This window comes from Pleurodeles waltl, chromosome 4_1 (assembly GCF_031143425.1).
Source record: "Pleurodeles waltl isolate 20211129_DDA chromosome 4_1, aPleWal1.hap1.20221129, whole genome shotgun sequence".
Taxonomy (NCBI): domain Eukaryota; kingdom Metazoa; phylum Chordata; class Amphibia; order Caudata; family Salamandridae; genus Pleurodeles; species Pleurodeles waltl.
In genome coordinates this window covers 242142276-242156961 of record NC_090442.1, presented here as the reverse complement: position 1 = coordinate 242156961, position 14686 = coordinate 242142276, and the positions used below count along the sequence as shown (strand labels likewise).

General features: G+C 41.3%; 1 protein-coding gene across 6 annotated transcripts in view; it reads right to left on the bottom strand.

Annotated features, from left to right (window-relative positions):
* DNM1L (dynamin 1 like) overlaps nucleotides 1–14686 on the bottom strand; it is a 473848-nt gene that overhangs the window by 120828 nt on the left and 338334 nt on the right. For all 6 annotated transcript variants that reach the window (XM_069228228.1, XM_069228229.1, XM_069228230.1 and 3 more), the window contains 3 exons: nucleotides 13565–13654; nucleotides 11693–11785; nucleotides 8101–8157 (listed from right to left, as the gene is read on the bottom strand). In XM_069228228.1, coding sequence (XP_069084329.1) covers nucleotides 8101–8157; nucleotides 11693–11785; nucleotides 13565–13654 — 240 coding nt within the window. The remainder of the gene's footprint in view (nucleotides 1–8100; nucleotides 8158–11692; nucleotides 11786–13564; nucleotides 13655–14686) is intronic.

The following is a 14686-nucleotide window of genomic DNA, read 5'->3' as shown; positions in this document are numbered from 1 at the left end:
GAATAGCTACCACTACAAGGCATTTGGTGAAATCATCTTGGGGGGTGTCAGACAGAGGGGATCAGGGAAGACACTGGGTTGGCAGGGTGGGGGTTTACCCCCCCAAAGAGCCGTACTTTGAAAGTGAAAGTTCTGTCCACTTACCATGAACATGAGGTAGCAGTGATGTGCAGGGTGGATCAGGATATGGAAAAAGGTATCTTCAAATCCAGGCGGCCTTGAAGGCACCTTGCTTTATTAACGCAATGACATTCTGGACCATGACCATGTGTAAATGCTCCCACAGGAGGTACTTGTTGAGAGGCATGTGGCCTATGATGGGCCTACCCCTGGTAGGAGGTGTTCTTAGCAACGCCACACAATTGTGAGACACAAAAAGCTGAACGGGACGAATGGAGACTGGAGCACTCCCATTGCCTTGGCCGTGTCTGAGTCTTCCTTCATTTTTTCATGCATCTAATCAACTTGAGGCCGGAAGAGGTGTTCCCATTGTTGATCAGATGTTGCTGGACTTCTGGCTTGAAGCCTGAGACACGGCGCCAAGCATGCCTGAGGCTCAAGACGTCAGAATTTGAGCCTCTGCGCTGGTGTCCGCTGTATCAAGAGCGCACCTGATGGTGGTGTTGGAGATGGCTTGCCCTTCGGCTACGATCGCCCATGTCTGTTGTTTGTATTGATCACGGAGATATTGGATTAGGTCTCTTATTTCGTCCCATTAGACTCGATCATAGCTAGAGAACAACCCCACGGAGTTGGTAATTTGCCTAGGAGCTGCAGACTGTGAGGTAACACTTTTCGCCGCTGCATCAATCTTCTTACTGTCTTTCTCGGGCAGCAGGGCATTCTCATTACCCTGTGCATTTGCCCATTTTCGAGCGGGGTGCACCGTCAATGAGTCTGTGGTGGAAGCTGTTCTCTAATTTAGGGCAGATAAGAGGGTGAGGGCTTGCATTTTTTGTCAGTCCCCAGGGTGATGCCTCTAGCCTTGGCTGGGTCTCCTGTGGAGGCAGAAGCATCTCCCCAAGCATGGGCAAAAACTGTGTGGTATGCTGGGTATAGGACAGTGTTTTCACCAGAAAGTCCTCCTCTTCTGGAATTGTGTGAAGGTCCACCTTGTGAAAGGTGGCCGCCCTGTGGTACCGCATGTAAGAGGTAGTATAGGGGAAAGCTTGGGAGGGTGAAGGCTGGGGCCGTTGTCACCTGTAGGGACAACCCTCTAATCACCCTATGGATCATCCCTATGTTCCAGGTCATAAGGAGCATCATAAGGATCTAAGGGCTGAAAGCTACTCTTGCCATAGAAAGACTATTTAAAGCCCTCCAGGGAAAGAGGCAGGGGCCCCTGTCATGGTGAAGCTTGTCTTAACGTTTCCTGAGATTTGGAGGTGGTAGGGGTTCCAATGCTAGTTGCTCTTCAAAAGTCAGCTTCCTCTTGCAAGGGACTGTCTCCTGCTCCTTTGCAGTGATTTTTCACATCTGGGGATTAAAGGACAAACAGTCTTCACTGTCAAGAGTCCAGCTCCTCCTGAAGGCATTGAAGAATCGGCAGCTCCTGATCCCTAGAGGCTCCTTGGGATGTCTGATTGAACACTGAAGGCTGCTTTGGCTCTGAGGCAGTCTTCGACATCGACTGCTGCTTCAGCTCTGAGGTGTTCGACGGTACAGGCGCTGAGACCTTAGAGATTGTCTAGAGAGCTGTCGTTATTAAGGCGGGCTGGGTCCAGGGAGACCTGCTTGGTGCTGGGGTCTGAGTCATTCTGCTTCGAGGCCTTAGGTCAGTTCTGGTCAATGGTCAAAATGCTGTGCCCCCCAACTGTGAGCTCCACAACTGGACCCTAGAGGGGCGGTGAGTGAGCTGGTGAGTGAGAACTAGTACTCACTGCTGTCTTCTGATGCTGGCCCGGCATGGGCTGCAGGTCTGGGATCTCATCATCCAAGGGGAACTCAGATTCCTGGTTGAAGGACATAACTTGTACAGGCTTGGCCTCTCCTTCTGCTTCCTTGAAGATGTCAAGGGGGTGGGGGGGCATTGTCGTATCAACGCTGTTCCATGGCACATCAAGCAAGCCACCCATTACAATGGTTCCGGATGGCCTTTTTGGAATGGAAGGCAAGATGGGGAGGAGACCTCGTTTAGCTCTGGTGAATGACAGAAGTTGCAAACTGCGTGTAGATCCACCCACGAGTACTTAGAATGGCACAGTGAATAGGAGTGAAATTGAGGGTTTGTTTCCATCATGACTAGGTCATTTCCAAACAAAATGATAGACTGTTGATTAGAAGTGGCTTGCAGAACTGAGATCTTGGTATGGGCAGAATTTGAAGCGTTATTGCTCCTAATTGGCTGGGATACCTTGGGGTCAAAAACTTCAGGATATTTTACTTCAACCTGTTTGACAATCCTTATACCCCAATGAGACAATCTTTCCTTTGTAGCATATATTTGACAAGCCGTATTATCAAAGAATCAAATTTCTATTATTTTATTGATTTCATCACTTGGTCCATCCCTGAAGGCGATATAGTCAATGTCCTTTGTAGTGATACTACTTAGGCTTGGGACGGCAGCAAATAAGTTACCAATGTTTAGTATATTCTCCTGGTCAAGCGAGACATATTTATGTTATATTCAGACATTTTTTGAAACACGTCCCTCAAATCACTGGATTGAGCATAGAGTGAGAAGAAAAAATCCTGTTAACATTCCTTAGTGCTAACCTCTTTCAGGGGCTTCTGGTAGCCAAGAACAAAAATTCCTAAGGCTGTTTTTCTTGGAGGGAACGATCGCTGACCACACAGTGGACATTAGGGTTTGAAATAAAGTAACCAACATTACGCATATCAGTAGCTAAAAAGGTGGGGTGATTACTCCCTTAATATGCCCTGCCAGCTGAGTTAGCCTGATCTACATTACAGCCAGACCCCTTCTGCATTCAGTGCACTTGATCTGTTTGTGTTTCCTGGGATAAACAGCCTTTATCAGTGACTGCTTGTGTTACCACAGTAATTTGATTCTGTGTTGAATTATTATCAGAGCAAGCTGTTGAAAGTTTAGAAGTAATCAAACTGGAAGACTGTATCACTGATCTTAGTGTTATGCTGGGGGCTATTAACAGTGCATTACTAGGAGGAGACAGCTCACTATTGACATCATCCGACTCTGGTGCGAACTCAGAAGCACTTTGTTTCTGACCAGACTTTAAAAAATAAATTAAAAAAAACATCGATACCAGTTTTTGTTGCAAGGCCTGCCCTTTTTTGTCTTGGGCCTTTGTTATGCCACTGGCCTGCTCCGAACAAGCACCAAGGAAGTGAATGCCCACTGGCGCTGGCAATATGCAAAAAGAATCAGGTGTTTCTATGGGCAATTTGTCCTCAATATGCTCCAGGGCACTTGGGAGCACTCGAGAGCGAAATGACACAGTCTGCCGGTTACTGAAGACATAGGGCAGTTTTGCAGGCGGTTTGAAGTTTTTGTAGGAGATTTACACTAAATACACTTGCGGCACTCGAGGGTGCTTGAGTAAGATGGAGCAGGGAAGCAATTGGGACGCAAGCTGCACTGACCTCTAAGCCGGCCGCTTCCGCGTCACCAATTCTCAACCGTGTGTCAGCTAGAGTATGGCAACAGACTTGCTCCTTGCGCCAATTACTTGCTCCTGGCTAACCGCACACCTCTCGTTAGCATTTGCTGGCCCCTACTCTCCCTACCACGCATGACAGCTGTGTGAGGAGCAGTTTAGGCAGTTAGGGAGAGCTGGCTCAGTAGTTCATTATCCGAGCCTGGAGAGCAAAACTCAAAATCAGTTCAACAGTGTATTGAGCCAGCGGGAATGGGAATGAGTGGGCGTAAGTAGGAGTCCAGGTGCCCATACCTCGGTCTTCCTTGCCCACATCTTCTCGCTTTAGGCAGCTCCTACAGACCAGAGTCAACCCCGGCAGTCTTCACTGGGGAGTATGAGAGGGGTGTTAAGGCCCACCCAGCTCAACCGCTTGCCGCTCCGCCAAACGCTGCAACACCTCTCTCCTCCCAGCAGCATGCCGCACACAGTTCCTTCTCTCCTCCTGCATTACTTTCTCAATGAGCACAAAAAAAGTTGAGCAATAACACACCATGTAAGATCAAAAGCACCAGGGGACCCTCAACATGTTAGGATAACATACAAGTGACTTCTGCCACAACAATATGTCAGTACTGTTTCACTGGTAGAACAGGTAATCCATCAGGAAAGTCAAAATGACTGTAGTTTGATGATGTCCTGTGAAGCTACTTGGGACTTATGAGGCATCAGGCAGCAAGCAGGCCGGAAAAAAAGGATTTGTGATATTAGGAGCAAGGGAGTCAAGTACCACTGATGTTAGAGTATACAAGAATTGTGCACCTTTCAGAATAATCAGTGAAATCACATACAAATCAATGGAATCACACACACCTTACTCTCACTCAAAATCCTCACAGCTGTTGACTTCCACAGAGGTGTATCAATGTTAAAACATGAAAAAAGCTAAGAATTTCTTCCCCAGGGGCAGGACAAGACTGACTTTAGTTTTTTGCTTCTGTCCAGGTAATTGCAGTACTTGCACTGTGGGTTTTGATTTTAATCTAGTGTTAGTAAACCCTCAACTAAAAAGCCCAGGCAACATGGGAACAAATTAAAGAAAAACTTAAATAGATTTAATATTACAAAAACACTTATAGTCAAGACTCTCTTGTGAAGTTATTCTTTTCTCCTGTGTAAGGAAGTTAAGCATTAAAGGAAATGACAGAGGCAGGTGCAGTCGGATAATGTACTGTAAGCAGAAGTTTAAATGGCCACGGCAATACAGTTGCCAGTAGACTGCTGGAGAAGGGAACCCTCTCTTGTGGTTCCGTCATTTTACGAAAAGTGAAACAATGGACAATGGTGTTGCTTATTTAGAGGATGAGACGTGAGAACCACTCCAAAACTTTCAATCAGAACAAATGCATGGCAATTACTCCAAACAGTGTTTAACCTAATTAAGAGAAACACCTTACTTTGTGCCTGTTCATTCTGGGAATAGCACATCCTTTATGCGGCACGTCTATCTTATGATTAGTGCTAAATTAAAATGCTGACTACAGTAGATTAATGGTCTGTCACCTCTAATTCTCACATGCAATACACCACTAAAAACACACATGATATTAAAGGTATTGTTTTCAATGCTGAAAGTTTTTTAGGTTGAGCCTAACACACAGCACAAGTTGTCAGGTTACGAAAGATGTACTGTGATTGAGGTGGACTACAATTGGCTGGCTTTGTCACTCATTTGCTTGCTTCTTATTTGGTGGCTTGCCTTCCTTTACATGTGCTCTTCTTTCCCCTTCTGATAGCCTGCTAGCAATCATTTAGATTTTAGCTTCTCCAAAGAGAGAGCATTGGTTTTCTAGCGCTCTGTTTTGTGTGCTACTTCATGCATCAACAGCCCCACACCACACTGTTGTTTCCACAGCTCTTAGTTTGTCTGTAAAAGCACAGCAAAGGTGAAATTCTTGCAAAGGTATGGCTGAAGATCAGCCTTTTAAGGTTATGCTTATTGCCTCCATTTCACAAATTGCATGAAAGCACACACTTTGGTAAACAAAGGCCTTTATGGCTATGGTGGTGTCCAGGATTGCAAAGGCTGTTCAAAGAGTTGCAATCAATGTTCAAGATTGCAGAAGGAACATCCTATAAAGGGCAGACATCTAACTGCTTCCAATTCTCGCACACTGCTATGAAGAAGAAACCTTTCTAACTATGTGCCTATTAAATTACAGCTTAATTCAAGTCAAACTTCATTCCAAGATAATTACCACTTCCACAATCTGTGCTGGCACAATAGTTCCCTTTCTCCGTTATTCATATCTGCACACAAGTTGTAGACATCAAAGGAGTCCACAGCAGTATGTAACCTCACAGCCCCAGCTAACATGGAGCTGGCTTGGTCCATGGCTGAGTCTTTAACTGCCCCATTCCCCCACATCATGCATAAAGCTCCACTATTGTTTATTGTTGCATGGACAGTGCATGGATGCCACCAGTCATGGGGCTGCCACAGACGCATGAACAGCATTACAGTAAACAGAATGCTCTTTGTACTTAACAGAAAAGGAGTATTTCACAATCACCGGCAGGCCATCTCAGCATGTGGGTGGCTCTTGAGCTATAGGGGAGAGGTTCACAAACCATTTTCACAAAATTGTTCCTAAGTACTGAGAATATAACTTGGAAAGTTCAGGAAATGATTTTTAATATAAATAAAAAAGTAACATGTTATAACTGAAGGGAGAGTTATCCGAATAACTCAAATGCACTTAAGGGTTGCAGCTAGAGGAGAAACCATCGTGGGTATGCAAATCTAGGGTAAAGCATGGTCAGTTGCAGTTGCCCTGCGTAGTTATTGCGAACACGGAGAAGGCTGTTCTATGAAAATGTATGTGCAAAGACCATAGTTTCACTGACAGCGAACAGAGGAGCACACCTGTAATGCGCGTGTTCACTCACAGGTTAAAGCAAGCAGGGACAACAGCAACTGCCTGACAATTGTGGGGCCTGGGAAAGCATCCCAGCTGAGCTGAGTAGTTCATCTTGTAAGTGGCACTCGCGAGCGTCTACTTTTCAAAGTGCTGTTATCTGTTTATTATTCACATCTGCTTTATTTGTTGTACAAAGTGTGAAGGTTGAAACAAAGGGACACCTTTGTGAAAGACTTGATTCAAAAGTCCATTTTCACCCTGAGCTAGATCATTAATATTGTAAATAGAGCAACTACAACTATGTTTGCAGCATTTATATTTGATAAAATGAGGGACAGAAGTAGATGTACACAAGCATTACTGCTTCGTTTAGTAAAATTATATTTTAATTAGCATATGAGAATAAAATATTTGTGCTGTAATCATCAAATTTCCAACTTTGTGGTCAATTTAGAAGAATAAAACCAGACAGCAAAAGTACAGAATTTAAAGTTTAATAGTCATTCCGACGTTCTTCAGAATAATTTAGGTGTAGCAGTAGTTAACACAATTACCACACTCCAAGAAAGTGGAAGGTCTTCTTCAATTGCTGTTTACTACCTGAAACATTTCTTGCTGTCAGTAATAAATAGTAGAGGAAAATGGACCACACTCATGCAGAACGATTTTGAAATGAGTTCACATCCCACATGAACAAATCCTTCCCCACAATCAAGGTTAAATGCAGTGATTTTCTTACAATATGATTTCAAAACCCAAGAAAGCAAAGCGTAATTAATGTCTCAAAGACAACATTTGCAGCTCTCCATCAGCAATTGCATAGTAAGAAACCTTCTTCATTCGGAAAGCAAAATTGTTTGTTCTGCCATTTCAAAGTGTCCATTTCTTCTGAAATATAAACTGTAAACTTCGCACTTGTATAGTGCAGTACTCACCCGTTAGGGTCTCAAGGCGCTGTACACATATCGCTTGGGAACTCCTCCTGGCTTTTCCTTGTGAGGCGCCCACTCCTGGACAGCCCCAGGGTGAAGCCAGGCATCCAAGCGCTGGGAGGGCCATTGTGGAGATGTAGCAAGCTATTGCCCAGAGTTACAGAGTGGGACCCATTAATTAGATTAGGCACAGAGGCGAGAATTATCTGGTCCAAGGGAATTGAGCCCAAGACCCGCTGAGGTGGGAATTTAACCCTGGTCCCAGGCCAGATCTCTGCATCAGGGTCTGCTGCTCTAACCATTGTGCGACACCTCTCCAAATATGAAGGCAAGAGTAGTAAAGTGACATTAAAAAAGTCTTAAGAAAAAGAACCTGTTAAGAAAGCAGCGATCCCCTGATTCACATACTATAATATGAAAGAAAGAAGAGAAGGAAGTAGAAAATATTCAGATAATTCATTAGGAAAAGCACAGATGCAAACAAAAAAAAACAAAAAAAAGACAGATAGCCATTTCTTATGGGGAAATATACTGTGTACTTTGTATTCTACTGGAATCTCACTTCTTACTTTTTTCTGATGTGGAACATTGCTATTCAGACAGGATCGCTTATCTAACTTGAGGAAAACTTTAGGATTATCACCCCCAGAACCCATCATATTTTCAGACACAATTATCAATTCTCACCTTATCCCGCGGAACAGACTGGGGGAAGTCTCTAGATTGCCTGTTACGCCTCTGCTCCTTTGAAGAAAGCACAACATTGTAAGAACCATGTTTGTCTTTCAACAGCATGCAATAAAGCCAACATATTTTGGAAGTCTTTGTCAAGTACAGGAACATATAAAAAATAGACAGGACTCAAAATAGTTTTGAAGGGCTTGTTTACAACAGAGACTGCAGAACAAGCAAATTTTTTCATGTCTAGCCAGACACAATACTGTGACCTTGGGAAACCATTCACATCTACTAAACGCAACTACATGCTAACGCCTCTAATGCCAGCTAGCAGTCACAAAATACAGCTATAAATAAATACACCTGTAATGATTAGAGGAGCCAAGGAAACTATATCCAGAAAAATTATTTGCACAGTAAATAAGTAGGAAATGCAGCATCTAAGTACTGAGGAACTTCATAAAAATACATAATACATTTTTTTTTAAAAAGACACGTTCACACCTGAAAAACAACCTAGTTTAAGATACAGCCCTAAATCTTCACCCTGTACTTCCATACACAGCACTTCCATACAAATGAGTCTCGTTATGCCTCGTTATGTCAGGAGACGTGTCATGCCTGAGGTTCTCAAATGGATGTAAAAATAATATATTGCAGATTCTTGTTTTTTACTCTAATAGCACTTTATACGTCTGCTGAGGAGCTGAACAGCTTTACAATGGGTTGCGCTCTATGCAGGACAAGTGGAGAGGATGGATAAGTGTCACCGTATGTGAGCATTACATTTGTGCTATTAACCTATTTTAGTCGCTGCGTCTATGGTTGAATTTAGGGGGTGAGGGACAGGATAGGCAGTGGCTGTACTATCCATTATTCATCCCTCTAACAAATCAGGATTCACTCTCTTACACTCTTATTCTCTAGAAGTGTGTCCTCCACCTCTGCTGTCAGAATACCCTCTTTTTCCTCTGGGTCCTGTTCTTGCAATGCAATCTAACTACTACACCTTCCTCCATTTCACAATGGTCACTTTGGCTCATACAGCTACAACAGAAACAAATACTCCCTGCTGCACTCCCACACTCACTACAACTTGGGACTATATCCCTATTGAAAAAACTAAGGCTGGGGCTGAAAAACAGGGTATTTTTCCACAGTTCCTACTCTACTCTGAAGGCAGAAAGAAGTCTACTGTCAGAGTCCTTTTTTGCTCACAGCGTTACCAGTGAAGTGGTAAATACAAACTTGGTAGTAAATGGTGTCAACGTTAGGATTCTGGAATCTGAGTTGAGCGCACACAATGCACTGAACATGGGTCTCTTCCTAACCATTGCCTGGAGACATCTGTGTAGGGTAAACAGGCTGGAGAGGGACAGAATGAGTGGCTTGCGGCTGGTAAGCTGGTAACTGCAGGTTATCTCCCTATCTGATGTGACATTGTGTGCCTCATGACAGAGGGCACCTAAGACACAAAGATATTTACTTAAAAGTCCAATGGAAAGACCAAATATTGTACAAAATTACATAGCATAATCATAAGGTTAACCTTTGTTTTAGGGTACAACTGAAGGTGATAATGTAAAAGGTTGGCCGCTGTAGTCTCAGGAATATTATTTTTTTAAAAGGTCAGCTCAAGCTGACTGGCAAAACCAAAAAAAAAGCAACACCCCCCCCACCCCCCCCAAAAGTGAGAATATTTAAAAAAAAAAAAAAAAAAAAATGTATGTGTCACTAGGAAACATTGGCAACCATGGAAGTTTGTTTACTAGGTGACTTCAACTCCATTCTTTAGCGGGTGGAGGTAAGTCAAGTGATTGTCCAATCAAAATGCTCAAGGGGGTAAGGAGACTGACGTGTCTGACATTCAGATTAGTGTATATGGAAACAGAAGATCAAAAGGATCTGCTTTTTGTTTGGCTACAAAATAGAAGCAAATAGGACAAATAGTAGTAAATAGGACTATAACAGATGTGCACAGCTTTCTTTGAGAGACATATTTAAAACACTACTTCTTAAATATATCTGGGGAAAGCACCCGAGAGTGCTAGTACTGCACAGAGCATAAAATAAATAAAAGTTGCCTAATTTAAATTTTTCTCTTGCTGTATGTAAATGGCTGTGATCTCATTACATTACAATGGAGACACACACTCCAGGAATTCCGTAGGTAACTACTACACCTAGGTCACTTCCAACATTAAGACAACTCTTTCTTTTAGGAATGTTGTTAGAAAAAATTGCACCTGGGACAGCAATAATCTCCAACATGCTGGAATTGTATGCTGCAAAAATGCAGCATACCTAAAGAATGGCTCCCAATGGCAGCAACTGACCTAGACACCATCAATGAGAAAATATAACTAAAAAGTACAAGTTAAATAAGAAAATACTTGAAATGTAAACAAAGCAGGATTCAAAAGTTAAGTAATAACAAAAAGCTATTAAAACTTGTTTTGAATTGTCCTACACCTAACTACTCAAGGCTATAGTAAACTGGCCAGAAAACAAATATATGCTAAATAAAATTCGAATGGCGTTAGAGAGGGCCTTTTAAACTGTTGACCAAGTGTTCACATTTTTACATATCCACAGATACAGTACACCAACGAAGCTGACACTCTGCATTGCATTCCTGGCCTTCACCTTGATCTAGTCTCAAGGCAAAGGTTGTGGGGTAAGCTCTCAGTGTTAGGCCTGGATGCAGCCTTACTCTCACTTGAATTAACACAACTGTACTGACAATCGCCTTAAAACTCCATCTGGACAACAAGAAAGAAGCACTGGGGAACTCCAAACTAGCTGGTCTCCCTGATCTGTTTATTTTTCCCCAACACCCCAACCATATCAGCAGTCTCTGACCAACATCAGATAGAGGAGATTATTTACCATTGTAAGAGGTGGTGCCCTCCTGCAAATGTCTATGCTAAAGAAAAGGAATCTTGCAGCCTATGGGGAATGTTCCAGCAGCCAAACAGAAGTTTTAGTTAACTGCCTATTGAACTGCCCACATTGCAAATCGAAAAACAGAATCTAGTTTATCACATCTAGAGACTGTTGAACGGCTCCTTTTCAACCAAGTCTACATGAAGTGTAAGGCAACAACAAGACTCAAGGGCAGTACGGGCTCAGAATCTGGGACAGAGGAGGACAAAAACTGAAAACAAGAACAAAGACTGAAATTATCAATATATCAGTATACATGTGACGAAGCAGGACACTGAAGAAATCCTGAAAAGAATATTTTAAGATCCACCATTGCCTTTCTCATTCTTCTAGATTTCTTTATTCTGTATTTTATTTCTGTTATTTTTGTTTTTTAAGAACACATAGGAACTTCAAAATAACAGTTTTAATCTTACTGTTCTCTTTTCCCCTTCCCTCCACTTCTTTCATTATCCTAAATTCCAGTGCCAAAGCCAGTTCAGCTGAAAGCACTTTAATACATCAATTCATATCTCAAATTAATTTAAGCAATTTCAAATAAAAAATAATGTGGCTGCATTTCCATGAATTTTGAATCATATCAATGTCTAATAACAGGTTATTGCTTAAACATACCACAAAGCACAACTACCAAAAAAAGATCAATTTGTCTTACCTCAATGTTGTTGTTCATCAGGCAACAGGCATCAGCAAAATCTGGGTGCTTGGTGTTTATGTAGGCCAGCTCAATTGCCACCAAATTGTGGACCTAAAGAAGGGAAAGTAAGGATGACTGAAATCAATACAACAGTGTAGGTTCAGATGATAAACAAGAGGTCACTATGAAGAAGTCTTGATTAATTACTGAATCGGCTGCTAGTGATAACCCATTAGCAGTTAGGGTAATCTCCGAGTGACCTAGGCTGGGGAAATAGGGCTAAGATGTAAGCCAAAAGCTATTAACTAAAACAATCCCTGATTATGTGTTTTATTATAGGTTAGAGCATTTTAAGGCAAGAGAAACATCTGTGGGATTATACTTAAAGTTTGTTATTTAACTGTCTCTACTTGTTTACTCAAATAAAGGTTGTCTGCATTTGATATGCTTTCAATAGGTGTTGTATTTATTTGTATTGTTGTCATGATGTGTTTGATTTCTCTAGGGAATAGTTTCTCTGATGTCAAAGGATAACAGAAAATGGAAAACCCACTGCAATCGTTGAGGCTGCATTGTTGCTGCGTTTCTCACTGATCTGAACTGCTCTTCAGTTGTGTTGCATGTCTAAGAAATTTTAAGTTCCCTTCTTTTTTAGTGGCTATGTGGTACAATTTTATGTAGCTTTTTAGTGAATCTGTCATTAGTACATGGAATATGACACATTGATGTCTGTTAACTAGATTTAATAATCAATCGTTTTGAGCTCACTATTAAGCTAGGGAATGTGTGGGATTTTTCCTCTGGATTTAAATGCTGGAGCTAGCTCATCCAAGGAGCTAATTCAAGTTACAATTGTCATTCTGGCTCCGCTCATTTATAAAGTCTGGCTACGTTATCCGAATTCTCAATTTCTTTTCCAGAGCTGCAGAGAGAACCACCACGAATAAGCTCAAAAGAACGTAACATACATCATTGCACAAACAAAGATGGTGAAGCACAAGGTAAGCCAGCATAACACAAATCATGATTTTTGGGTTATGAGCTAACTGCATCAGCTCAAAAAATGAAGCTAAATACAACCACAAATCTAAACCAACATCCTGAAAAACAAATTCTAAAGTTTTGATGCATGCATTTTAGAGACAGATTTTCACCTCTGGCCCTGCTGACCGTACTTCTGCATGAAAAGCAGATGGTAAACTGTAAACACAACCGGACCACTTCTAACATGGCACACTTGGGACTGAGAGCAACATTTGGCACTACAAAATCAGTGCCCTACATAACAATAGTTAAAGGAACAGACGAAGGAATCAGTTGGTCCAAAGTGCACCTTAAATCTAAAAAAGTATCCTGTAGCAAGGTGACGAGGTGTTCATGCACATAGTTAAGAGGTAGTAGGAAAGGGTAGACCCATCATTTTTTGCAAGGCTAACTAATATCAATAATTTGTTGCAAGACAAACAGACACTGATAAGCATTTCTTATGGGAAAATATACTCTGCACCAAATAGGTGCCAGATCTGCAGTACAGAGCTGGGAAGCAGTTTCATATTTTTGCCACAGCAAATGGGAATATGTTTCATATACCATTGCGTACATCTACTGCACATTTTATTTGTGACTTAGAATATATATGTGGTGCAATCAGTTCTCATGGTTTAATGAATCATTTAGCTGCTCTTGCAGCTGTGGTAGCACTATCACCTAACCCAACAAGCCTTGAGGCTACACGTTATTACAACACAACAGACGTCAACACCAGTAGCCTGACTTAACTAAGTGAAAAGTTCTAACTAAGACGTTATATCTTTGAGTCACTGAATAAAGTGCATTTATTTTTTAATAACAAACTATTCTAAAGTCTTATGAAAATTCAAAATCTCTTACCATTTCATTTGTTACTGGCAGTCTTTTCCGTAGAAGACAAGTCACTACTTCAACAATGGCATCATGCAATTTGGGAAACCTCAGAAGTTCCTAGACAAAGAAGTGCAATATGAACAGGCATACCTAAATGGCAACTGTATGGTCTGCAGGAACACAGCAGTTTCTAAACTAATTATATTTATAACCGTGTTTGCAACTATGATAAAAAGTATGAAAAGTGCATTAGACTTGTGTTGTTTTTAAGGAGTTTTTCCCAAGCCTAGTGTTTTTCAAAAGCATGTACGCTGTGTGCATGTACAACCAAAAATAACCAGAATAACCGTGAAGCACTTGGACGTGTCAATAGATGTTCTCATCTATCAAGGAGGCAGCGGGCATGGTAGGGCTTTATAGTACTCTCAATTCAGCTGTCTCAACCACAAAAGTCTTCATCTATTACTGAAGAAACATGGAACAAGATAGGTTTATAAATAACGTATAACAACCGTTGTCCTAAAGTTGGTATCTTATCTATATTTTCAGATGCTTTTGAATCATTCCCCATTGCCAGGCTTGGAATCCTCAGAATATTTATTCTTTTTTAGCAGTGTCCCATAAAACAGCCAATAAACATATGCAATTAAAAGACAGTCCAACTCAAATGAATTAAATAGTTAAAATGTCCTGCATCTTAAAGCTAACAAGAATTTTCATAGTAAAGTCACAATTTAACAATTAGCAATAATAGTGCTTAATATTGTTCCCTATTACCATAGTTTAAAAAAACATAAGGTGTAAATATTATGACATAGGTCTACAAAAAAAGGAGAATCAAGTAGTATGTGCACTGAACAATATAAGGTAGCAAAATGTACACAAACATTGACATTCTTTCTCTTTTCCAAAAGGGAAAAGGCAAAAACCCAAAACTACTTCAAGGAATAGGCATGGAATAATCCCAGATGCTATTTCAATACTTAAATTTCTAATCTTGGGACAAAACGTTCATGTAAATATTTTGAGCGGACTTACAACCCAAATAAGCTGCAGTTAACTGCATTAAACATTTAACAGTACTTATAAACAATGGCTACTATTAGCTATGCAACTCATTTCCTTTTCAATTAAGTGATTTACAGCTAT